The sequence below is a fragment of the Opisthocomus hoazin genome, chromosome 1, assembly GCF_030867145.1.
Source record: "Opisthocomus hoazin isolate bOpiHoa1 chromosome 1, bOpiHoa1.hap1, whole genome shotgun sequence".
Classification (NCBI taxonomy): domain Eukaryota; kingdom Metazoa; phylum Chordata; class Aves; order Opisthocomiformes; family Opisthocomidae; genus Opisthocomus; species Opisthocomus hoazin.
This window is the reverse complement of record NC_134414.1, coordinates 142,012,052-142,038,761: the sequence shown is the minus strand read 5'-3', so window position 1 is coordinate 142,038,761 and position 26,710 is coordinate 142,012,052. Positions and strand designations below refer to the sequence as shown.

At 48.6% G+C, this 26,710-nt stretch overlaps 1 protein-coding gene across 5 annotated transcripts in view; it reads right to left on the bottom strand.

Annotated features, from left to right (window-relative positions):
* Positions 1–892: 892 nt before the first annotated feature.
* Positions 893–26,710, bottom strand: part of ITPR2 (inositol 1,4,5-trisphosphate receptor type 2) — a 282,946-nt gene continuing 257,128 nt past the window's right edge. For 4 of the 5 annotated variants that reach the window (XM_075439325.1, XM_075439332.1, XM_075439339.1 and 1 more), the window contains 2 exons: positions 15,296–15,457; positions 9,755–14,082 (listed from right to left, as the gene is read on the bottom strand). In XM_075439325.1, coding sequence (XP_075295440.1) covers positions 13,996–14,082; positions 15,296–15,457 — 249 coding nt within the window. In that variant the 3' untranslated portion in view covers positions 9,755–13,995. Of the gene's footprint in view, positions 968–7,543; positions 7,607–9,754; positions 14,083–15,295; positions 15,458–26,710 lie in introns of those variants that run through there. The other variant, XR_012765862.1, reaches the window with a different exon arrangement.

Below are 26,710 nucleotides of genomic sequence, written 5' to 3'. Positions count from 1 at the left end.
TCTGGAAGCCAGGGCTTGGTATTTCATTGAAGTGCTGTGCCTGACGAGAGGGATATAAAGACAGCCATGAAAGAGATCCCAATGTCTAGTCCCTTCATTTCAAATTGCAAAGCTGATAAGACTATTTATTTCAATAAATAGTCAAAGAAGTATCACCAATCAAGTGACAGCTCGTTCCCATACTGTAATTAAATCTGAAGCTCAATTATTATTGTATAAGTCAATGGCATAGACAAGATTATTACAGGAAAATCCTCAGGGATGCCAAGACTGGTGCAGAGGGGTGGAAGGGAGAGCTCAACGTGGGCTTTTACGGCTGTGCTATAAAGCTGAACGCAGCCCAGGCCAGGTCCTGCTGCTGGGCTGCACTGGTCCTGCTGGTCCTGGGCTGCACCCCCAGAGGTGCACACCAAGGTCACACAATATTTAAAAAACCGTGCGTCCTTCCTGCAAAGGGAGGTGCAGCGCTGCGAGGAGGCGGGGTGTTCACCCTGAGAAGGTCACCGCAAGCTGGACGCCAGCTTCTGGGGTGCCTCTCGGAGTTGTGACCTTACCTGGCCGCCCCTCACCGTGCCGAAGCGTGGCTGGGCGCTGCCAGGCTGCTGTCGCCGTGGGTGGAAACTCCAGCACAAGCGTGCATCTGCACGCCGTGAGCTTGTTAGCCAGCCGGCGTGCCGAGCTCCCCTTCTCCTGGGAGGACACGGCTTCTCCAGCTGCAGCAGACACACACAGCCACCCCGGGCTGTGCTGGAGGGGCAGCGGGAGGCAAATCCCCGGCACCAGCAGGGCTGAGAGCCTCCCGGGGTGAAGGACCACCCCACCCCATCGCTCCCCGAGGATGGGGTTGGACACGTCTGCGGGTGTCCAGCTTGCAGCTGTTTTCCCTCGGCTCATCTCTTGTTACTGCCCGAGAGCTTCACTTCATCCTTGCGGCTTCCAAGTCCTTCAGATGCTTCTCTGGTTTGTACTGCAGGGAGAGAAAAGGGACCAAAGCCTAAACTGTGCTTTCCCGCTCCAGGGGACAAACAAGAAGAGTATCATCACATTTATTTGGCTTGTATTTCATGAAATAATTTTTTAAAAATCTTCAGTTTTGGAGAAGCTGAGTGGTGATCCTAAACATGGGGTTTCAGACGGCACACTGCTGGGACGCTGCAGCGGCCGCAACCGGCTCGAAGCCTCAGTGCAGCGTAAGCTCACGGCACTTCTTGTTGGAAAGTGGGGATGGGATTTTTTTCCCCCCCCATTTGAATCTGTTAGCGACATTCAAAAGAGAACAATAACTCTAAGCTGCCAACAGATAAGTTTAAGATAACGAATGTACTTTTCACCCAAAAAAATGGTACTCATGGGATTGCTGCTCACACACACAAATCCCTGTCATAATGCAATCCAGAAACTACATGGTAATTTTCTTTCTTAAAGAAAAAAAGGTATCTTTCCTTTATCCCTCCTTGCCAAGTCACGTTCTGTTCTGAAGTTTCATGCCCTTTACAGCTGCCCGTTCACGTTCCAGGTGTCACAGGTTCACACTTACATTTCCTTCCCACTCCGCACAAAGCAATGCCATGACTGCACAGAGCAACAGCTTTTCACCAGCCCTTTTACCCTCCTGCTTGGAGTTTCCGGCACGGGACACTGCAGAAAGCCTGATGCTAAGCGTTTTGGTGGCAGTCAGGGATTTGACCAGCTGCCCATGACCAGCCAACGTGACCGCAAGCTTTAACACTCCACGGCAGCACGTCGCGCTCTGTGCCCCACTTCCCCTTCGTGTGTGCTGGTGGGCATGCAATGATGTCCTATGGATGTGGACTTCTCCGAGCAGAGCAGCAGCGACCGCTGCAGCTTCTCCTTACTGTGTTCTCAGTGGGCTTTGGTGTCAGTGCTGGGGGATCACCTCCAGGCACGAGAAACCAGCCCAGGCCCCATTGTCTCCTCCACACTTCATCTGCCGCCAAGGAAAGCGCCAATTAGTGCCAGCTCTGCCCAAAGGCTTGTTGCAGGGCTGAGAGGGGGGCCTGGATCTGGACCCCCTCGCGTGTTTTCTCTGTGCGGCATCTGGCTCCCTGAGTCTGCCCATTGACGTCCAGGGATTTCTTTAAATTAAAATAATAAAAAATTCCTTATTCAGACAGCGAGATGTTCAGTGCCCTGTTTTATTTCAGATGTTTGAAATAACATAGATTATTATTAAAATAGAGTAATGTGTTAATAGCTCCCATACTATGGGGATGCTGAGGAGCCAGAGCAGCCTTCTTGGGGACATTTGCAGTCCCTCTGTCTCTCTGCGCTTACCAGTCCCACGGCTGCCTTCTGGGTCCAGCACAACTGGCAGGAGAAAATCAAGAGGCACAGAATCATAGAATGGTTTGGGTTGGAAGGGACCTCAAAGATCATCTGGTTCCAACCCCCCTGCCATGAGCAAGGACACCTTCCATCAGACCAGGGTGCTCAGAGCCCCATCCAACCTGGCCTTGAACACTGCCAGGGAGGGGGCAGCCACAGCTTCTCTGGGCAACCTGTGCCAGTGCTTCACCACCCTCATGGTGAAGAATTTATTCCTAATATCTAATCTAAATCTGCCATCTTTTAGTTTACAGCCATTCCCCCCTTGTCCTGTCTCTACACACCCTTGTGAAAAGTCCCTCTCCATCCTTCCTGTAGGCCTCTTCAAGTACTGGAAGGCTGCTGTAAGGTCACCCCGGAGCCTTCTCTTCTCCAGGCTGAACAGCCCCAACTCTCCGCCTGTCTCCAGCCCTCTGATCATCTTTGTGGCCCTCCTCTGGACCCGCTCCAACACATCCATGTCCTTCTTATGTTGGGGTCTCCAAAGCTGGATGCTCTGGAGGTCTCGTGAGACCAGGTGGGGGTCTCATGAGGTCCTCCTTCGACCTGCTGGCCATGCTTCTCTTGATGCAGCCCAGGATACGGTTGGCATCTCCTACAAGTAAATACCTCTGGGTGTCAGATGGTTGCCACGGTCCAGGTACCGCCACTGGAAGCTGGCTGAGATGCCACCAGACTGCAGGGACACACTTCCCAGCACTGGTTAGCTTGTTCAGCCATCATTCCCAAATGACGGGGACCTTTGCTGGGGTGGAAGCCATCCCACAGGGCTCTCACACATCCTCTCACCACTGGTGTGCTGGCAAGGGATGTGCAGGTGCGTTTGAGCCTGATGTGGGATGTCTGTCCTCCCATGAGATGTAAACCCCAGCCTTGGGGTGCAGCGGGGTGCCCTTTGGCCGCAGGGCACCATATACCCCTCGGGCCCCGCTGCCCTGCTGGGGCTGCCAGCAGGTGAGCAGGACTCGGGCAATGCCTTTACGACCTGGGACAGTTTGAGCTGACGCAGTGCAAACTAGTCCTATTCCTAACAAGCGTCGACTTACCTTCAGGGCCACAGCACGGGGCTCTGCATGGAGCCAGGCAGAAGAACTGGAGGTGGAAAGAATTTGCTATGGAGAGGGGGGCAAAGCAATTTACTTTTTTTTTTTTTTCTGAAGCCATTGCTTCATCAAATGAATTGCTTTCCCCAACATGTCAGAAGCTCCCAGGAGCCAGTTAGCTCTTCCAGATTCATTAAACGGCACGTGGAAAACACTGTAGCCAGTCATTTAGCCATAGCCTATTTGCAATTTATAGCTTGCTTCCGTAGAGCCCTGCTAAGTCATTAAGCAGCCTTGAGGTTTGAGCAAAGGTTTAGGAGCCAGGAAAAACCGAGATGAGTCATTTGCTCACACACCAGTGACCTGAGCACATCAGTTGACCTCCTTGTGCCTCGGGCTGCCAGACCGGCCATGAGGAGCCGGCTCCCCTGCAGAAGTCGGGGGCTTGCCTGGCTCCAGATGAGAGCGAGCCCCCGGGCCCAGCAGCAATGTGCGACGCGTGGCCTCGTGTTCCAGGGCCAGGACCCCACAGAGCTGCAACCGTTCCGGCTCGCTCGGCACAGGCGCTAGCCCCCAGCCCTTCGTAAGCCAGGGGAGGGAAAGACTTTCAGAGATTTCAGTGCGCTTCAGATCAGGACTCGCTCGCTTCCCTCCAGTGTCTGTCTGGCTTTTGAATAGCTTGTATAATAAGTTATAAATGACAATTAAAACATAAATTGAAGAGGGGACCAGATGGCTCCAGGCAACATTTAAAAATACCAGGACTATTTCTAAATGCACATCACCAGATTCAAAACAGCCCTGGGCAGACTTAGCTGAAGGTTATTCGCTGGCCTGGCTGAAAGGACATGTGTGGTCTCAATCAGTTCTCAGAAGATGCTGTTAAAATGACATTTGCTGGCAAAGGCAGGAGGGAGGCCCAGGATTTGGGCAGTCTTGAGGACACAGACCTGTGTTCCTCTCTTGCAAGGGGGTTGCTGAAGGCTGTTGTGTGAGCAGTGACACATACAGGTTGGATCCATGTCCCTGTTTCACCCTAAGGAAGGTGAAGTGCTGTGCTGAAGACCATATCGGGGAAGAAGAGCTGTGTGGCATCCTGACTTCCCAACCATCTTCTCCTAAGGATATGGCTCCTCACACTGTGGGTATTATTGCTGTAGATACCTACCACCAGCAGCGACAGTGCTTTGCTCCCTTCCCTGCCACCTTAGCTGACATAACTTCTGCATCCAAAAAAATTACAAGGGAAAACCAACAGAGATCCCATAAGATAATTCATCACTTGACTGGAGAAACTGTGGCTGTGAACCTCTGGCTGAGGGAAGGGCATTGGCAAGGGAGCTCTCACCAATAAAACTAGGTAAAATGAAAGGCATTTCCAGAAAAAGAGGTGATCTGGCACCGCAACGTCTGCCTAGATTCAGCATCAGTGCAGCTGAGCCACTTTCAGCCCACAAGACTTTATGCATGTTCTCCTCACCTTTGAGGCGATGGGCCTGGCAGGGAGGTGGACATGGGTCTGCTTCCACAGGCTCAATGGCCGAATGCCCCAGACACCACGCAAGGCCAGGTGCTTAGAGATGTGACCTGCCATTACGATGTCCATGCTGCAGAATGAGCTTCACATCCAGAGACTGCATTTGAGTGGATTCCCCTCTCCTGGAGAGATGGGTGCCAGCACAGCCCATGAGGAACCAGGTTAGTCTGACCTGGATATAGCACTTGGGCTGAAGTTAGAGGCAGATGAGAACCGGCGAGCAGATACACCCCGCACCTTACTCACATGAAGACTTCCAAGCCAAGTTAGCTACCTTTTCCAGCTCTATGCCACAGCTTACAGAGAAGCGGATGGATAAAAATACTATGGTCTGCACTATAGGAGATGATCGAGTAGATGATCACAATGGCCACTTCAGTCTTCCTAATTAATAGTTCCAATTTGCCATGTTAAAAATAAGCTTGATCATCATTCGCTTTTGCTTTTCTTTTTCCTCTCTTGTACACGCTTCCACCTCCTGCTCTCAGCTGAGCCCGGAAGCAGAAGTATCACGTCACCATGAGAGAACCTAGTTTTGTGGTCTTTCCATCCCATCCAGAGCCAGGAAACGCAGGCAATATTGCAAGACAGCTTGTACTCAGTAAATTTCCAGCTCAGTTTATATTTCTGTATTTACTTAGATTTGTGCTAACCATGTAAAAGAGCACTCATCCCAAGTGAGGTACTGTGGACAACCTCAAAACAACAGATTTTGTAGACCAAGGACCCTGAGCAACAGGCTTTCCACTGGACCAGTAGCTTCTGGCTAAGTCCTCTCTTCTGAAAAGACACCCAAGATTGACAAAGACATGGACAGTCAACTTCTGATAACACTAACTCTTCACAATAACTCACAAGTAAACTTCTGGTAAATCCCACCTGTAAAAATCACCATTTCTGACAACATTTTCCTGTACCCTCGAGACCTTCCCTTGAACTTTCCTTCCTTCCCTTTCTTTTTCTGCGTGATAAATTCTATGTGTAGCACGGCGCATTTACAACTCTCGCAGTCGTTGGCTAGGTGCACAATACCCCCGCTAGCATCTTCCCACCTCCCAGCTGAGCAACCAGCGACCTGGGCAGATGTTTCTGCTTGCATGGGAAGAGCACAATGACTTCAGGGACTGAACTCTTCTTTCTTGACTCCTCTTCTCCTCCAGCAGCAGAGTCCTGCCACAGGCGGAAAAATCTGCATTTCCCATGGGATGGCAGCGCTCACAACACCAGCTGCTCTGCTTGTTTAGGTTGGCAGCCAACCGGTCCTCATTTCTGCATGCCCGTGTTCCCAAATACCCTCAGACTGAGCTGTGTGTGCGCAAACCACACATGCTCATACATAACACATACACCCTCAACTCTTAAAACTGGCAAATGAAGGGTTGGGAGGGTTTTTTGGAGGCATCAAGAATTCTGCTGTCTTTATCAAATTAGGGTGAAAACTTTCATGCCAGATAAAGCCACTGTACAGCTCCTTGATGGGCCACAAATGGGCCTGAACCAACTCACAGCCAGTAAAAGTTGATTTTGAAAAAAAACAAAACCAAAAATGAACTCTGAGCCAACTGCCATCGTCCAAGACCAACTCAAGACTGAAAATGGGTTTTTTTGAACCCTGTTTCAAAGTTGCCCTGTGCTCTGCTGAACACAGCCGCAGGTCTCTGCAACAGCGCCCAAGTTAACACAGTTCCCGAGTGTTTCGTGCCATAATGCTGGTGGGGAAGGGAGAGCAAGCGAATATACCCTTGTATCTTTGGGAGGAAAGTGAATGCTCCTAGGAGAGGATCGTGAAATTCAGGTTGACATATCACAGCCGAAGGCCATTACATAGAATTGTGGTGGTGTGCCAGGGTCCACGGCTTATGTGGCAACTCGGCGTTACTGAGAACAAAGCCTACAGAGCATGTTGCAGACTTTGGGGGCCAGAAAGGAATACTTGATACAGGGATTTGGAACCTTTGGGCTGTAACTGGATCCCCACACCGCCCCTGTCATCTGGATGAAATTGCAGGGCTTTCAATGGGGGAGCGGCAAGCCCCACGTAAGGCAACGCCTCAGTCGACCCCGCAGCCTTGTGCATTTGAGTGTTGCCTCGTCGGAGGCCATGCAGCTGCTCCCCGCCACCAGCCACAGCAGCAGCCCGGCTCCCCCCTTCCCAAGGCAATGGCACGGCTGCGACGGTGCCCTCCTCCACCGCAAGCCACCGCATGGCCGGGGCTCAGCCTGGCTCCGGCAACGGATCTCTGCTGGCTCTCACCACTGGGGCACGGTTTTCTTCCAGCGGATTAGGTTAAAATTTGGAACAGCAGCCGTTCATTTCTTCCTATCAACTTTGCCCTCTTCGTAGTTTGTTTAACAGGCTATAGATGGCTTCAAACTCCAGCCAAGGAGATGAAGATTGTGCAATAATTTAGCACAAGAAGGGCTGTTAAAAAACCTCCTGCTCGTACCAAGTCAGATGCTGAATGTGTTAGTTGACAACACAATCTACGACATTTAAACAGAGTTATTAAAGTCATAAGGCCAAGACACTGCCAGTTTGACTGCGCTCCTACAGATTTAGCTTACTGGTTTGGCTTCTCAGGTAATGCCCATGGTGCTGGATGTCCCTAGGTCTTACCTGAGCGGCAGCGGACGAAGGTGGAGACACGGAGACAGATGGTGTCACAGAGTAAGAAACCTACTGTACAAAAGAAAAAAAAGGGGTAACTGTTGGCTGTTTGCAGCAAGAGAAGCACATTGAAATAGCAAAGTTATAAAGGCTATTTGTCTTGTGCCTTGCAGCTTCCTGCTTCGGACTAAAAAAGTACAGCATATAAATAGAGCGTACAAGTGTGAACCGATGATAGCAATACACGACTCCACATTTAAAATCCCTGGAGGTCAAGTTTCTTTTGAGCAGTTTGGGATGATCTTGTGCAAATACGGGACATTCAGTACGGGCTCCTGCAAACAGGAGTCACGCTGCTGGTGGCTCCTGCGGGCATCCCAGGACAGCAGAGAGGTTAGCAGCCTTAAATCTCAGTTTTCTCCACTTAAAAATAAACTTGGCAGCCCTCCCTAGAAAACAGGCATGCTTTATCCAAAGAAAACATCCTTGCCTGTCGATGCTTGTGTCACAGCAGCAGCGACGGCGGAATTGGAGGAGCCGGATTTGCTCATAGGCCACACCGGCATGAGCCCACTGATGTCTGCGTGGCTAATGCCGAGGGAGATGTTTGCTCCCTGAAACGCCTTTTGAATCACCATGTACCTTTGGGGAAAACTTTCTGAAAAAGAGAAGCCTTGGCATTAGGTTCTCAGTTCTGCACAGGTAGATTGCTCCCATTCGGGCTTAGGAGCTTCGTTCTGGTTTGGGGGCTCTTTCTTCTTAAACGTGACTGTAATCGTAGGTTGAAAGTTTACTGTATGAAACCCCATTTTCTCTTCACACATTCTTTTTGCAGAACTGCCTGAGAAACCTAGTAGCAAACAAGCTCCTTTCCATTTAACCTTAAAGTCATACCCAGCAATAGAAAAGAAAGTTAATTCTACTCAAAACCTCAGCAGGTTGGTATAAAAAGTGCATAGAAGCAACAGGATAGGATTTTTTTTATTAATTAATTATCCAGCTTTTTCTCACTAAGAAGAGGCCTCATTCTTTTCCTCATAAACTTTCTGTAATAAACACAGCTGGGGAAAAAAAGCAGCGCACTTCTATGTCTTAGCTCTCCCATCACAGGTTTGTAGGGCGCTTCCCTTTTTCACACGACCACAAATTTCCCCAGCCTGAGTTGTCTCAGGTGAGAGAGACAGTGGTTTGGGGCTGTTTGTCTTCCTCAATCCTCTAACCTAGAAAAGAGGGGAAAACCCCCAGTCTCTCTCAACATGCTGCTTGAAGGAGCTACACTGAAAACATGAAAAAAAAAAAGAAGAAAAAAAAAGGCACCAAAAAGCTCACACACACAAAAGCCTGCACCCTAGTAAAAGCAGTCACATCAAGCCTTTAACCTCTGCATTTGTATAATTTAAGGGCTGGATTTCCAAAATTAAAGCCTTGTGCTGGCACCGGGAACACGTGACGGGCAGCGAGAGGCTCCTAAGCATCACCAGCAGTTCTGTCTTGAAAGGCCATTGCCTGGTGGAGACACAGATGCCCTACGGGGGCACGCGCACGCGTGTGCGCATCGCACACTCTCTGCCGCTCACCAGCACGGCCGGCTGACAGCCCCGCGGCTCCCCGGAGGGACACGAGGACAGGAAGTCACCTTGCTCGCGCTGACTGCCATACGTGAGGCTCGGTATGCTCAAAGCCTCGCGGGGATTTGTTGACTCCTCATGTCAGACCCGAGCAGGCAGCGAGAGCTTCCCATGGCGCCAAGCTGCTGTGCCTCAGGCATCAGCAGAAAACCCTCAGGCTGCTCGGCTCGAGCCTGTTCCTCTCCGCCGGTGACACTCACATCCACCACGATCCCTGCGCCTGCCCACCTTCCACCAGGGCTGCCCCTGGCCTGCCAGTTACGGACCAAACAAACAGCGCTTCAGCAAATGATACACCCGACTGCCACCCAGCCTCACGGAAAGGTGGCAATCCGAACGGAACAATTTGTGCCCAAAACAAAATCAAACCTCACTGTCATTGGTAGACTCAGCCTCTGTCCGTTCCGGACCGCACCGTTGCCACCCGCTCTGTCGCTCGGAGCAAACGGATATGCAGACCCACAGCCTGCTCTCCCACGCCAGACAACCAACCCGGGCTTCCCAGCAGTCCTCAATTCAGCAACACACCTCACCTTCACCCGGCACCTTAGCACCAAGAATCAGTGAGACAGACGTATATAAAATGACACACTTTATTAAAAGTTACATTCAGCAGCAATGGACATATTTACTTAAGTAGATTTTTAACTGTCAAGGAGCTTATAATTATAAATCCCTCTAAGGCATTAAAAACTCTTAGATGTTTTAACTTCTTTGCAATCATTTCACATAAATAGGTAAGGTAAATGATGCTTGCCTAAGAAGAGCATACCTCAGCTGCATTAAACAAAGATATACATATATATATAAAACAATGATTTTTGTTATAAACTCATTGATGGGGACATTTCACAATCTTTAAGGCTTGGCCTCTGGTCCCACAACTATTACTCATGTAAGAAGTCTCCTGTTTCAGTTACATGTGCAAGTGTATAGGCTGCTCACACGGATGAGAGTAAGGCAGGGCCTAAGTTTTGACAGAATCAGCACAAACGTCAAAACGCTCCGTGAAATATATTTACAATCTGTGCAAGTAGCATCGCCTACTGTTATTCATTATAGAGGGTTCTCTCGGAAGCTATCAACTGCAGAAAGGCACCGTGGCACAGACTAATAGGCTCTTCGTATTTTGACGTTGTAGCTCTCCTTTCTGCAGAGTGGTATTTGGGCTCTTGAGCCTTGGGAATGTCATTTGGGGTGCGAGACAGAGAGAGCACCAGCAGCACGCAACTGCAGGCCTGCGCTCAGGGCACAAACACATCGAGTCTCAAGTTTTTCCAGCTCCGACAGTGGAAACCTCCCTTGGTGTGCAGCGGTTCAGCTGCTTTTTCCAAGTGTAAACAACAAAAGTGCCAACCGCTTCCAGTATTAGCCAACCGCCCACCTCCCGACAAATAACGATCGTTCAATTTATCTTATCATTAAACCGTGCTTTATGTCTCTAATAAGCGTATGTGTGAGGAAGAGGAAATTGCTGTTGAAACAGAAGCTGTGACTACATCTGACAAACTGCATAAACTAATTAGAATTAATACAGCTGTGGGGTCTGATTCTTTACCAACTTACCGCTGATTTTACATTTCACAGAATCACAGAATGTTCGGGGTTGGAAGGGACCACTGTGGGTCATCCAGTCCAACCCCCCTGCCGAAGCAGGGTCACCTACAGCAGGCTGCACAGGACCTTGTCCAGGCGGATCTTGAATATCTCCAGAGAAGGAGACTCCACAACCTCCCTGGGCAGCCTGTTCCAGTGCTCCATCACCCTCAGAGGGAAGAAGTTCTTCCTCATGTTCAGCTGGAACTTCCTCTGCTTCAGTTTGTGCCCATTGCCCCTTGTCCTGTCACTGGGCACCACTGAAAAGAGTCTGGCCCCATCCTCCTGACACCCACCCTTCAGATACTTGCAAGCATTTATAAGGTCGCCTCTCAGCCTTCTCTTCTCCAGGCTGAACAAGCACAGCTCCCTCAGCCTTCCCTCATAGGAGAGATCCTCCAGTCCCCTCATCATCCTCGTAGCCCTCCGCTGGACTCTCTCCAGTAGCTCCTCTTCTCTCTTGAACTGGGGAGCCCAGAACTGGACACAGTACTCCAGATGGGGCCTCACTAGGGCAGAGTAGAGGGGAAGGAGAACCTGCCTCGACCTATTGGCCACACTCCTCTTGATGCACCCCAGGATCCCATTGGCCTTCTTGGCAACCAGGGCACACTGCTGGCTCATGGTCAACCTGTCGTCCACCAGGACACCCAGGTCCCTCTCCACAGAGCATCTGCGTGCAACTCCTTTGGCTTTGTGATGTGCAACAGGTCTGGTCAGAGAGGCAAATCTGGCTTTCTCCTGTGCTGGCAGCTGGTTACTGCACAGCATGCAGCTGATGCAGACTCCCAGAAACAATTCACTGCAAGTCTGCTGGCGCTGAACACTAACTGGTATGTGAAGCCCCATCCTCACTGACAGACAAGGCTTATGGAAGGGATTTTCACCACCACAGCGGTGCTGGAGCAGCAGCATCAAAACCTCACACACAGTAAGCGTGAAGGAAAGGTATGCTCCAAGATATATTCCTAAAATATCTCAGTCGTTCACTGAAGACAACTGCTCTTCTGTATTCTGCTTTGCCCTAGCAGCCTTCCTCCCATCGGCTCCCCATGCCCCAGCCACACCTGCTCTTCTCTCCAAAGCAGTGGAAAAGGTAACTCCAGCCTCGGAAGCACACACGCAGTCACTGCCCAGCTCAACCCAGCTCCCGTTGCCTCCACGTGCTGCCTCTGCCTGGGAAGCAGCGGATGCCCGGCAGCAGCGAGGCTGCAAGCCCACCGGCAGCGGAGCTGTAGAAAATCTCGTCTCCCACCACTCGCCTTCACTGGCCTCGCGCCATTGCTGGTAACCACCTCTTGCTCTTCACCTTCGCACATGGAGGCAGAGCGCTGGCTGGATTAGGGAGAATTTCTTACAGGAAAAACAGACCCTAAAGCTGGATATGGCCATCACCTCTCACAACTGGGATGCTCTGTGGACCAAAGGGAAGTCAACAGAAAGAGATTTTCTTTCTGTAAAATACACAGATCCCTGCTTTCCACACAGTATTTTTGAAGGACACAATTGAAGCCAAAGGGAAATTTTTTAACGGTAGAAGAACCAGACCCTGAAGTACACTATTTTTATCTCAGCCACCTCACTGGCACAAAAAAAAGAGATGGCTTCCAAGAACAGATTGGAATTTGGGATGAAGAGAGGGAAATGCCCCTTCCTTCCCTTTACCCTAGGTCTGCTGGTTTGAATTCTGCCTTAAATAAGACAAGAGCATTTCTTCAGGGAGAAACCAGAAATACTGGGGCCAATAATATTTCCACCTTTGATCAAAATGGCTTTTATAGCAACATGGAAATGTTATAAGGGGAAAATCATTGCAAAAGTATTTTGCTTTAAAAAGCGAGTCCACTTAACGCAGGTGCATTTTCAAATGCACCGAGGACAATTAGGTAACCAAAACCCACTGAAAAAGAAAGTGAACTGGGACCACAACACCCATTTGCGCCCCAAAGATCTTCTCCTTAAAGAGAGAAGAGCCCTCTTAGGCTCTGTGGAAACTCTGTATCTTTTCTTTTAAAGCCATCCCAGGAAATACAGGACACAGCAGAAACCTGCACAGCTGACTCGGCGGCCGCCTTTCGTAGAGCCTAGAGCTGGCAGGAGCTTCTCCGGCACTGCCCCCTGTCCCTCACCAGCCTGGCCGGCCCTGCAAACCCCTGAAAGCAGGAGCAGCAGGCAAAGGCACAGGCCCATGATCTTTAGCTCAGAAGAAAGCTGGCAGAATATGGTGCTTATTTACTCGAGTCAACTCTCGTTTGAAGACGCATTTATGGAAGGTAATGACGCCATTACAGCTCCACACAGAAAGAAATTTCTAAGCTTTTTTAAAAAAATAAACTCCCATACATGCTGCAAACTAAAGGTATTTTCTGAATCCTCCACTGGAACTTGAATTTAAAACACAGTTTAACTCCTCAGTATGTGAAATCTCATGGCCACATTAATCGAGAGTATCTGAAGCCAGGAGAAAGAAATCACTTCCAGTTATGTTGTCAGGGTTATGTGCATAACATTCCCACAGCTGTAGATCCATTGTGCTCCATGTTATAAATAAGAAATTGCATGGTGACAGCTAAAATTCAAAAGCATTAACGTTTCTCTTTGCAAATCTTTTTCTATTTTTTTATTCTTCTTTTTTTTTTTCAGTCTTTTGAGGTTTCTCCCATTTCCCTCGTAGTGTAAGTTACTTGAAGCAACATTATTGCTTACCCAACTGACATATTTATGGTAATTAAAAAATAGTAAATGCCAAGCAAATATGACTAATGTTGCTAGCTGGCAAATAAGGCAGAAACGACTTCTATTGATTCCGAACCAGGCTGTTGTATTTGCGTTAACAAACATGACTCCTTCTTCTGCTCATCTTGGTTATTACAGCGCTTTAGAGAGAAGTCTGAAGGCAGCTCTAAGGACGTGGCCAAACGTTGCCCTGACCTCGGTCGCACACGGCAGCTACCACTGAAGGCATCGAGCTGCGGAGCGCAAACGCAGCTGAGTCGGCCCCCATGAGCGAATAAAAACGGGCTCCCTTGTATCTCTTGCACTCTAGGTTGTGGTCGCTTTCAACCATGAAAAACAGCTACAAATTGTTCCCAGAGCTAAACCACTTAACATCTTGGCACTTGGTTGTTTTTAACTTTGTAACAATAGGCACTGTTCACTCCTCTCAATCTCAGCTTTTTATTCTCTAATAAAGCAGGAATACTGATGAAAGGCTAGTCACGGCTGCTCCCCATGGTATCAGGGTGGTGGCATGTGATGATTCACATGGGGTGTGTTTGATCCAAGAAAGCCCAGCCTCTGCTTATTCTTCCTTTGTTCTGTCATCTAAGGTGGAAAGGCAGAGAGAGAAGAGTTGAGAATATTTTTTTTTCTTTTTACTATTATTTAGCAGTCACAGAGCAAGATACATATAAGCAAAACAACAGGGAGTGGAATTCTTCTTCAAAATTACAAGAGATGCCTTTGAAACAGGAGATCTGTTTCCTGCAAAGCATGGACATTTTACTCGCATTTGTACATTATTATTCTCCAGCAGCAGGTCTTGCAGCGTATTATTTGCACTGCTATCATGTTGTGTAGCCCTGCGGAGGGTCAGTGTTTGCACTTGGTGCCGTACAATCACAGAATTAAAAGACGGTCCCAGAGAGTTTAAATTTAAGCCAGAAGAGAAAAGATTCAGCCAGAGGGGGACAAAAAAAAAACCAGGTCAGTATGGGTAAGCACAATAAGCAAGGGTCTCAGCACATTCAGCCTAAACCTTTGTTGAGTCTTTCATAGGGAATAAGAGTTTCAGGCAGGGATTTGAAGGGGGATAATTAGATAACTATGGTGATGCCACTGAAGTGCTTCCCATAAAGAAAACACAAAGATGCTTTTCTGAAATTGTAATGAGCAAACCAGAGGTGACCAGCAATTTCAGCGAAAAAAGGAGCTGGCCTTTTCATCCTGAAGTGAGAGAAAAACACGTAAGGTGGTTTAGGCAGGAGAAGAGCTGCAGGGAGGTCAGCGCTGTGCTCCGTACAGGAGAGAAGGGGGAGCAGCGCGAGGGCACGAAGACAAGGGTGACACAAGCAAAGCAACAGGCTTGGCAAATTGTTTTCGCAACATTGTTGGTATTCTTAGTGGGGGGCGAAAAAATCCCAGTGGCAGATTCAGAAAGCTTTTCGACTGATTCCCTTCAGTACGCAGCTATTCCTGATGCTACGCCTTCTGTACTGTCGGGTTATGCAGTCGCTGCATAGGCAAAGCCCGTCATCACTCCTGCAGTCTTCCCTCTGTCCCCACACACTCACTGGGAGGATTTCATAACTAATTCTTCCCTGGCTTTTCTCCTTACCTGTTCTCTGCTGTTGCTAATGGAGTACAATTTCATTGCAAACCCCTACCAGCGTATCTGCTCAGAAAGCTTACTGGAGGGAAACACAACATCTTCGTAAGACAGAAGTCTCTTTTGTAACGCTGTCCTGACTGTGATCTGATGAAAGCTAGCGCGTTCACCCACACCTACTCCAGTTGCTACCCACTGCAGGGCACCTACCTGTTCCTTGAGCTCAGCAAGCTGACTGGAAAGTTGTTTTACAAGGCTCATGGTTGACTCCAGCCTCTCTTGCAGGCTCCTCATTTCATTTTGCTCGCTGTCACCTTCATTGCTAACCAGGGACATGGCTCTCATCCGAGGGAACCAGTCCAAATTCTTCTCCTGCATGGGTATTAGAAAAATTAGTAATGTTAGTAGGGGTTTATGCAGTGCTACAAAGCTGAGACTAGAGAATGAAAACTCCGAAGGACTTCTACTCAATGGATGACGCAGCCAGTGAGCTTAAGAAGTAGTAAATACAGAAAGTACTTAACATAAGCACTTTTACTCTTGGTTCTCCCTGGCTACAAAGCCAGCACCAACTGCAAAATCTTGGTTCCTCACAGCTGCACCCGTATTGCAGCGTGGGCAGTGTTGGCACATTCCTCCACGGCTCTGGCATGCAGAAACGCCCACTGGGTCAGCTCTGGGGACACTTCCCTGGTCCAGCAGCACCAGGAGAGCCCGAGTGCTCCCCTCCCCGTGCTTTGCTCCTAAGTGTATGCAGGGACACACTTCCCCACTGTCTCTTCAGCTTGGCTGGCCTCCACCTGTTTCGGCTGTCCTTGCAGCAGTGTCAGCCAGCCAACACCAGGAAAACAAGATAAGCCAAAGTCCTCTCCAGACTGGCCTGAAGCACGCCTACTGCAAGAGCAGAGGGACCTCAGATTGAATTCAGCTGCCCACAACAAAAGATTTGGGGTTCTGGGAACGGCTTAGGCCTCAGGGTACTATTCAGATTGTACGCCTTAGGTAGATGGAAGCACAACCCCACGGCCACAGGCTAACCTGCTACGGAGCAAGCACCACATCGCACTGAATCAGGTGCTGCTCTATTCATGGACTCCAGCTATGAATTTCATCATGATAAATATACTGTAAATAGATGATATGAGTCAGGAAGGTGCTGCATATTAGCATGAGCCTGAATTGTCTCCACAGCTCGGGGGCACAGATATTTCTGTGTAAAACATAACAGACACGAGGGGACGGAAGTGTGGCAAGCAACCCGGTTTGCCTTAAGGCACGAGACAAACGAAGCGGGTCCCATAGCTGGCGACGCGTTGCTCCAACGCACCTCTGCCCTCCACCTTGGGGGGGTGGGAGGATGTGGTTAGATCATGTGCACGGTGTTGTGCAACGGGCCTCTACGGACGTGTGTGCTCGGTAACTTTAGAAGGGAAACAGAAGGAGTCGGAGCGTGTTTCTTCCAGTTTCCTGTGCCGTGACTGGCCCCACACAAACAGCACTGTATTGAAAAGGAGGGAAGAAAGGGAGGGAAGAAGAGGAAAGAAAGGGAGGAAAATAAGGGAGGGGAAAAAAGTGAGGGAAAAAAAGGGAGGAAAGAAAGGCAGGAAAGAAAAGGAGTTCTTTCCAGATGTCCACCCACAGGATGCCTGGTAGGCAAGAGCTATGCTACTTCTGATGTCTGAGCTTGCTATTTGGTAAAGTTTTAAGTGCATTGAACTTACTGTCATCTCAGACTTTGCCTCACCAGGAAAACAGAAAAGCCAGCGATGATTCTGCAGTATTTACAGCTGGGCAGCCCAGGGCAGCCGTATGTGAGCAGGGTCCACACCGGCTGGCCTGGCAGAGCTGAGAGCCCCGGGATGCGCCAAGGGAACACAGCTTTATTGCCGTCCTAGACAGAGCTGCTTTCAACTACGTAGTGCTCTGCTCTGATCACCAAACCCTCCCCTCCTATAGCAACACGGTCTAGAAACAACCAAGCTAAACCTCGGTAAGCGTGGAGGCACTTACGGTATTCATGTTTTTCCACTATCTCTGTTTAGCCCCGTCCCCTCTGTTACCCTGCATAAGACTAAAATCAAAGCCATAAGAATATTGGCTTGTTTTCTTGTTTTTAACTCAAAACTTTTAACGAGTTTTTGCCCGGCTGTGCAACCTCTGGTCCTGTCGCTAAACCAGCAAGATGTTGAGGGAATAAGACCGTGCCCCTCCACCGCATTTTGCAGCCAGGGGCTCAGTCAGCCGTGTGCGCTGGTGGAATGAGGCCTCTTTCCTCGTTGCCCACTTTTTGAGCCTCGTGATCTCATTATGACAATTTACTTTGGTTACGCATGATGCCGTTTTCAATGGGTCATAACTCATTCAAATCAAAACCTGTTTTCACCAGCTCCGCTGGTGAGCTCGAAAGGAGCGCACGTGACCCTCCCTGCTGGATATCCCCAGCGGACACCCGGAGCAGCAGACTCCTATTTCTGCTGCACGCGTCGCTGCTTACAAGACCAGCATTCATCTTCCATGAGTATGCTCCGATATTTATTTTAAATTTATTTTGGCTAGGATCTAGCAGAGCATTCATCACGTGCCTAGCATTAAGCACAGGTGTACTCATTTATACTAAGCTTAGTCTGTGCACAGTGCCTTTCTGGATCGATGCCGGTTCTTTTGCAAAATGTTTGCCAGCAAATTCGTCTGCCACTACAGGCACAGAAAGTTAATTCAAAGGAGCTACAGTGAACAGAGCTGCACTTGTATCTGAATGTTTCCTGGAAAGCTCTGCTATCTGCACCCCTTACAGCTTCTCCTGCTTGAAGCACCTGAGGACACCAAACACAAGGCCACATGGCCACAGGAGCCAGCTGAGGGGCCAGGAGCCCTTTCTGGCATGGCTCCATCGTCATTCCAAAGCTTCTAAAGCCAGGCTGCACAGGAAGAGCAACCTGAGACTCCATCATTGCCGTTCTTGTGTTTGCCAAGCAGTGCTGCCAGGATTGTGCAATGCACTTCGCTAGTTTTGTTTTCCATCTACCACTCCCTCACTCCTCCAGCACGCTCTGCCTTGAGACCGCCGACTGCCTTGGAAAGATTTTTGCGGACTGACCCTCCACTGCACCGCAGCGTCCAGAGGAACACCACACAAATCTATGCAGATGCCAGACATCCTGGCTCGGTGGGCTTGCCTCTCTTGAGGCTCCTGATGTCACCTGCTTGCCTCCCTCTCCTCGGCACAACACTGCACCTCCTGGGAAGAGGAATGACCAGGAGCAGGTGAGGACAGGGACAGACCACACAGCACCTCGCCACCACCATGCGACGCTGTGGTGCTGGTGGTGGCTCTCCAGCTGGAACCACCGTGAACCACGTGCCAGGTCACCTCGGCCACCACGAGCCCCAGAGTAACAGGACCTCAATGACAGACTCCACTCATTCGCGTGTGCCCAGCTTTGCCTTCCCAGCGATACTGTAATAATCTCCCCCAAAGAAAGAAACCTAGTTGTGGTTTAGTTACAGACCAAGAAGATCCGGGCATTTTTTGCCAAAATGTTGTGGAGGATCAAGCAAGGACTTGATCCAAGTTCTAAGAGAAGTTGATGGGTTTGCACGGACTGGAGACCTCATGAAAAGATGCTACTGACTTCTCTAGCTTTTCCTGCCAGCAGAGAGGCAACAGGTCGAACAGCTGACCACAGGTCTCTTGCTTGGTAGGCCCAAGTCCTGTGTTGGGTGCAGGCAGGACTTTGCTTCTTGGTTCTCAACTGCATATACAGCTAATGAAATCCAGTCCAGCTGCGCATATTTGTCATGCAAAGTATCGGAAAGATTAAAAATTCAGTATGTCAACAGGGAACACACTCTAGCCTGCCAACCCGTCTTTAAGTTAAAAACACTTACCTAGCCTTCACTGATAGTTCCATCATGGTGTACACAGTAGGTATACTCCCTTGCCGAACTGCATGCCTTTGCTGGTCAATATGATCTTGTTTTTTTCATTGCATTATGAACTGCAGAACTTTATTGAAGTGCAGCATGAAAATTAGCTCTGGAACACAGCCCTGTTAGCTGAGTCTATACCACAAACAAACAGCAACTGCTGCTGGGGACAAAAAACTTTTGATCACAAACCTGCCAGGATCCAGAAGGCAAACCAGACACGGCTCCTCTGCTGAAAATTTTAGTGGTCTGTAAGTGTTCATGGGGGGACAGGCACTCTGTGACTGCTCAGCTATGGGAAAGCTATTTTTACTTCAAGGTAATTGCTTGCCAATTAACTGGAGGTAGTTAACATGTTTGTACAACCCAAAACATTTGTTCTGGGGCTTAAATGTTTATGGGCTTGGTCCAGGGTTCACCTTGACCAACTAACACATGTTTAAGCTGTAACGTGCCTCGACTATGCTGCAGGTGCACTCCTGCTTCACCTTCTTTGACTGGTGTGGGGATAGGACTTTGCAGGGTGTTACATGTCACACCTTAGCTGTTACTCTTAGAAATTCAGCCATTTTGCCCAGGATAGCATTCACTCAGACATTCTGAACCTGGCCTGGAACCGAGCGACGATGTGGACGAGGGAGGTAGGGTGGCAGGCAGCAGGGCAAACCTCTGCAAACAGCCGTCACAGGACTCAATCAAGAGGCACCAGGCTAGCGCAAGGCGACAGAACTCGAGCATCCATGAGCTCACAAAGGGTGAGGTATGTGGATGGGACGCTTTAAAACAAAGTAGCCACCTGGACACAGAATTAATTGTTAAAATGTACTGAACTCCTCTTTCTAAACAACCGGGGCTGAAAGCAGTATGTTGTTGCTGTTATTTTGTTGTTGCACAGGACAGCAGCTATTTGCAGCCCAACCGCAGCAGCCCACCTACGGATCATGGCATCTTCCCGCCCCACGCTCCCTCTGCAAGCATAATGTGTGCCTCGCAGAATTCACATTTACATATACATCTGCGTCCAGGGCAGAGAGTCAGCCAGACAGGAAGGCTGCAGGGACAGAAAGGAGCCGCAGCCTCCACTCCGTCAGTCCAGCTGGGGGGAAACTGGGAAAAAAAAAAAAAGGGAAAAAGGCAGGTGGGGCCAGCCAAAGGGCTGCTGGCCAAAAAGACTGCACACGAGCAGAGCAGACATTTCATGTGGCGATCCAGCACGCTCACTCCCTCCGTCCTCCCCCCTCGGCTGGCTGGGCTCCAGCGGGAATCACAGCGCAGCCGGGGCAAACACCTCCCTGCAAGGTACTCTGGGCACTTGTCACTGCGATGCGCCGACAGCGCATGCCTGAGAAATCACAAGGCTTGGAGGATTTGCTGCCCGTGTCTGAGAAACCTCTAGCCCTTCTTCTCCGAGAGGCACGCTCAGAGCAAAAGTCTGTGTTTGGCTCCCGGATTTTTCTGTGCAACATTCTCCTTCCCTTCTGTGGGCTTTCCAGGGGGAGGGCAGAGCTACGGGCTAAGTCCTCCCTTCAGTAAAACATTGCCATTTTTCTGACTTCGCTAGCTCCAGTTGAGCATGGGTGGAGAAAAGACCGAAGAAATTTGTTTAGAGTTTCTATACTTTGTACAAAGTCTCTCTCGAGCCATCCCTGTCCTGTTGGCAGAGCCAACTGGCTTCAATCAAGCTCTCATGCTGAGCTGAATCCATGCCTCCAGAGTAATTGGCAGAGGGATGTTTCTTTAGGAGGTGCTGGTTTCACAGGCTAGCAGCGAGATGGATCAGCTGCAACCAGCAGGAAAGACAGGGCTGAGCCTTTGAAAAATAGATTACTAGATAACAATGAGAGAAAATAGGTCAAAGAGTAGGACAAGGGGGATGAAGCAGAGGAGCGCAGGCAGCCTAACACATGCTTTCTGCCCGTGCCACTGCCAGGGGCTCAGAGTGCCATGCCACTGTCAGCTGCACCAGACTTTGGTTCCTCTAGTAGACTCTCCTGCAGTGACTCCTAGCCCTTTCCACCCCCGTGACCCCTTGTTGCCACATGAAAACAAGCCGTTGCAGGACTTCGCTCCTATCTGTTCAAAAAGAAAAGTGGTGATGACTGTTCATGACTCCTCCTGGGTTGTGACCTCCCCAGCTGCACCCACCAGAGCAGGAGAGGGGGCTCCGCATCCCCCAGCCCGCCGTGGCCCCGTCTGGCACAGATCGCTCACTCCTTGGTGACTCAGCGAGGCAAGTGATGCCCATCAGGAGGGTTATTCGTTACCTAATAGCAAGGCTGAGAAAACAGGTATGCTTAAAGCCCTCTTTGCTCCTCAGCTAGATGCTCACTGAAGGGTGCAGAAGAGGAGCGTGGACGTCACCACGAAGGTTTGCTACCAGCACCTTGGTGTGCTGCACCGGGCTGCTCGTCCTGCAACACATCTTCGTTGGCATGCAATGAACAGTAACCACCACAGCAGCCCAGTGAGAGCCTCCTACAGCTTTCGGGAGACTGTAGCCTCTCCAGTGCCCACTGGGGTGGTAAAACCCTGCTGCACGGGCACGGAGGGCAGCCACCGCCAGTCACCCCGTGGCTGGCAGGCACGAGGAGCAGCACTGCGGGGATGCACGGCACGGCTTCACCCTCTGCGACACCACTGTGTCCTGGGACCCGTGTCTCAGCATGGAGGCAAACAGACCGCTGGCACTGCGGCTCCTGGGCTGGCAGCTCGTCTCCCTCCAGGCACGAGAACGAACAGGCCGTTCACTCCCCTTTTCTGAGCCAGCACCTTGAATAAATACTTTAGTGACGGGTACAAAGAGATCTATTTACTGAGAAATTATTCTGTATGCCTGAAATGTAAATAAGTCCGTCCATTTCCTTCCCAGATCTGCTGCCCATATAAGCAGAGAGTGATCAGTCCAAATGACCTTTTGCAAGTTATTATTTTTCTTCCTAGGGACAGAGCTACATAACTGCACACCTTTAGGACCAGACTTTAAGAAAGGATTTTAAAGATTTAAACTATCTTGTGCTTTAGATGACACAGAGCAATAACCACTTTGTGATTTAATCACAGACAATAATAATTTGGTTCAGTGCATGATTCAGCTAATCCACAATTTGATAAACGTTCATCCTGAACTACAAACCCAAATAGCTTTCTGCAAATCCTGTTTGACACTTTAATGTTTAGACTGTATTTGATAAGCAATCTGTGCTGTACAAGAATATAGGGAGGGAAATTAGGAATTGTTATGCATCTATATGCATCCACAACAGTAATTCAAGGAAAATAAAAATAAACCTTGGCAATTACAGATAAATCTTTATGCAACAGGAAAAGTGATAGGTCTGGCTGGGTCTAATGCTGGATTGATGCATACTAACAGCTTCCACAGCTCACGGAAAAATATAGAAATCTGTTTCCCCCAAAAAGAAGCTTGGAACCGTAACACAGACCCACCGCCTGCTTTAGCAGCATCATTGATGCATTTACTTTCATTTTAACTTGGCTGAATGTTTCTAAGGGCTGCAGCAGAACCTATCACCATAATTCTGAATAACTGTGACTTCTTCAAGAAATCCAGGCCAGTCAGTTATTAAATGTCTAGTGTTTCAGTATCAGCATTCCCGCTTGTGATATGCCTGCAAAAATTACGGTGAGGAATGAAAATAAAGCTCAAACTGCGAAGAATTTTCTTGGACGCTGTATTTGGCAGTTTCGATACTCAGCTTGAAACTCTGCAAAGGACCCTGCTTCTCCAAGAACAAACACCCCAAAATTTCTGCTTATCAAACACACCTCAGGGTCTTGGCATCTACCTCCAAGCCATGGAAACAAACATGAAAATGATTTTTTTCACAGTCAAGACCATAAGTTTGAATGCAATCTCACACTATTGTTGCGGGCAAAGCCATATGCAAATGCTACGCACACGAGCCAGCGGTGTGCCCGTACAGTGAGGGAGGCCAACCACGACCTGGGCCGCGTCAGCAAGAGCGCAGCCAGCGTGTCGAGGGAAGCAATCCTGCTTCGGCCCCGAGCAACTTCACCCCGGGAGGTGGAAAGCCAAAACCACCTAAGCAGCTCTGCCACCAGCGCACCAAGACTGCACCTTCCAACCCCCCTCCAGGTGGGAACCCCGGGGACCCCCAGGCGTGCAAGGACCGCGGCCGGCCAAGGACACAGGAGAGTTGCACGGCACAGCTTCCGTGCACTTGGAGGGCCTGTGCTTGTACCCCACCCCAGCACCACTCTCCTGGAAGACTCTCGTGTCTTCCCTTCCCTGTGGCACATGTTCATTTCTCAACTGCTGATTTCTTCTTCTGTTTCAATCACTCTCTGCCACCTTATCTCTAGCATAACCCTGAGAATCGATGTTCTCCTTCGCAAATCTTCAAGAATCCCAACATTACCATCTGAAGCTAGGATCTGGTGCTTAATATTTGTGCCATTAAAATAGATATAATTATAGACTTGTGCAAACCACAAGTTTATTCTTCCACATTCCTACATTTTTATGTTGTTAGTGGTTATGGGACATGCTTTAGGAAAAACACTTCAGATTATTCATTTAAAATAATTAAATTATTTCTGATATAATCCCTGGATCTTGTGCATAACGAAACAACATCTGGTACAGAGATCAAAAAATAAATGTTCTTGTCTTCTTTTTTTTTTCTTTTGTTAAACAGATGTTGTTGATAGAAAATGCAGAACTGTAAATCATAGCCTGCATGTGGACACAGACTGTCACTACTGAGCAGAAATTTACTGTGGCTAGATAGAGATTTGAAACAGCAATGAATCACTGGCTTAGTAACTTCATGCACATGGGTATGGTTTCAATATTCTGACTTTAGGTGCACATGTCCTTAAAAAAAGAACCTTTTAATGGCAGCATGGGAGGCTCTGGTTTAGTTCCAGCTGTCTCGGTGGGGGAAGCACGGTGTAATGCAATGGCAGCCTCTGCGCTGAGGCACCTGGCAGATCTCTGTCTCTTCCCTCGCAGCTCCTTGCGGTGCTGCTATTCCATCCCCGCAGGCTCGGCTGCCCCCGTGCCGAGAGCAGCCCCTCGTAGCACCTCACCATGGAGGGCAGCCCTGCCAAGGGAGAGCGAGCAGCTCAGCCCCACCACCGCCACCAGAACACCCCCAGCTCTAACTTCTTTCTCCCTCTCCTTCCCCTGCTGCTCCCAACATCATCTAAGCAAACTCCCCACTCGTTTGCCAGACTGGCTCACGCCTAGCTGAATGGTGATGGTATTTCTGCTTCCTGCTGGCCGAGTTTAAAGTGCATGGAATTACAATGCTTTCCCAGCCCCTTGCCATTCCTACCTGCACACTACCATACTGCTTGCACGAGCACGCTGAAGCCCCCCTTCTCCTGCTCTTCTTTTAATATTTATTTTCTTTCGCAAAATATGCTAGCAGGCACACTCCAGATACCCAACTCCAGACAAAAGCCAACGACACTAATCCCACTGCAATGTCAACATACCCTACAGTATCATGCTGCTGCTGGGGACAGAGACATCTGCTCCTTAGAGACATACCTACCATTCTGCTGGTAAGGGCACCACAAATATTTACTCGTTTTCATCAATGTAAGTGCTGGTTTGATCCAGTTGATCAGGGTCTAAACTCCATGGTTAAGCTCCAAACTATGACCTCTCCTTCATATCTTCTGTAGCACAGGACTCCGGTGCATACTTGTGAAATTTATGGGGTTTTTTCACATTTAACTTTAATTGTCTGGTCTTGTCACCTTGTATTTTGCAAGTACTGTCCATTTCCTAGCTTTAGCTTCAATTTGGTGTAACAGAATCTTTGGGAAATACAAAGACTCAGCTGGAGACTCGTTTTTTAGAGGCTCAGGACTTGACCTTGCTCTCAGCTTTACACAGGCAGAGCTTCGCTGATTGCAGCGCAGTTGTTCTGGTTTAGGAATCTGCCAGAGCCAAGGCATTGGGAATCCTGATCTGAACGTTCCTGCTTTGCGCCCATTTTGACTCTGATGTATTTTGCATATGGTGCAGTGTGAAAGCACAATTTAAAGAACGACTTTTTATTTTAGAATTAATAAAAAGTATTACCTGTCACCAACGGGCCATACAAAACTGGTTTTTTAAGCAATGATGTGATCATGCATCTACTGTGCATGTGAACAAGTGCACATACTCGAGTAACAGTCAGAGGACAGGAAAAAGATCTAGGTTTCTTTTTGAAGTGTCTCTTGACAAAACACCAAACAACGGCCACCTTTCAGCCTCACGGGCCTGAACGCTATCAGCCTGCCCTCAAATCGCTCGCTCTGTTCAAATGTTTGCCCATGGGTTTTGGACGTTCCTCCACACGGCGAGCACAATTCGTTGCCTGCGCAGACATGACGGCCAAGGAGAGGGCCCTTGGCAGGTCTGGCGGTGGCTGGGAGAGAGGCAGATCCCACAGGGTGCAACCTGACTGCTGGGAAGCATGGAGCACTTCTATTCTCTTCAAGAAATAGGTGGAAACCAGCAAAACCAGGCCCTTGAGGCGAAATGTCTGTTCATTCAGATTCATGTTTACTGTGCGCTGTTTTCAGAGGTTGCAAGCATAGCTCAATTAAAAAAAAAACAACCCCCACCATGGTACTTTGTGAACCTTTGTCTGCCTATACGACATTTTCATTTAGCTCTCTTGCTCACATTGCTAGGAAAATACTGAAATGGATCTTCTATACAGATCTGCTTTGTCTTTTTCAGGCCAGCACTTAAATATCGTTTGCTCTGTTCAATTAACATGCATTTTCTCTTGAGAACAAGCAGATGATCGGTTTCGCAAACCCAGAGTTACAATTTTCCTTCAGCAGCACCCAGCAAAACAAAAACCAGAGACAAAACATTTTAATCACATGTGTATAAAACACACAGGGTTCATCAAATATGATTTCAAGTTGCCTGATTGTTTTGGAGACACTTTAAAGCTGCTACTACCCCAAACTCACAGAAGTGTAATGTGATTCCTGATCTATTGAATTTCATAGGATGGCTGCAGTGGGTTCCATTATATATAAATTGGATGCAGCCAATTTACAATCTCCGATATATACTTTTATCTCAAAATGCCCTGTGAGACAATTGTGTAAAGTATTTTATCAGGGATTGTTGTTGGTAATATTGCAAGCTTTTATGGTGTAAAAAATACATCAATGTCATTTAAATTGAACAAAATGGTTCCCCTTTTTTTTTCCTGTAGAGCATTTTTAACCATCTTCTCAACAAATTTGTTCAATACTGTATGAAACAAACATTTTGCACTTTGTCCCACAGATACAATTTGCCAACCTGATTGATTTCATTCTCTACAACTAATCTGATTTCTTTAGGCTATATATCTTTTCTTTTATTAAAGATGATGCAATCTTAGCTTTTTATCATACACACATCCACCGCATTAAAAAGAGAGAAGAGTCCGTGAACTAGCCTTGCAGCCAAATAGGAAAACCTGACACAAATCTCATAAAGCTGATCCCAAAAGATAAATGGCACAATGAGACCAAAGTTATACAAATTCAGAAACAGCCATGCAGAGTAATTTGGGCCGGTGGATTTTTCTGCCCATGACAGATACAGAAAATAAGTAACTTCATCATGTCTATAACACCTTGTAAAACAAGCTCACAGTAACATTGCACCTAACTTCCCCAAATCCTGCTGCCTCTGAACTGCGAGAA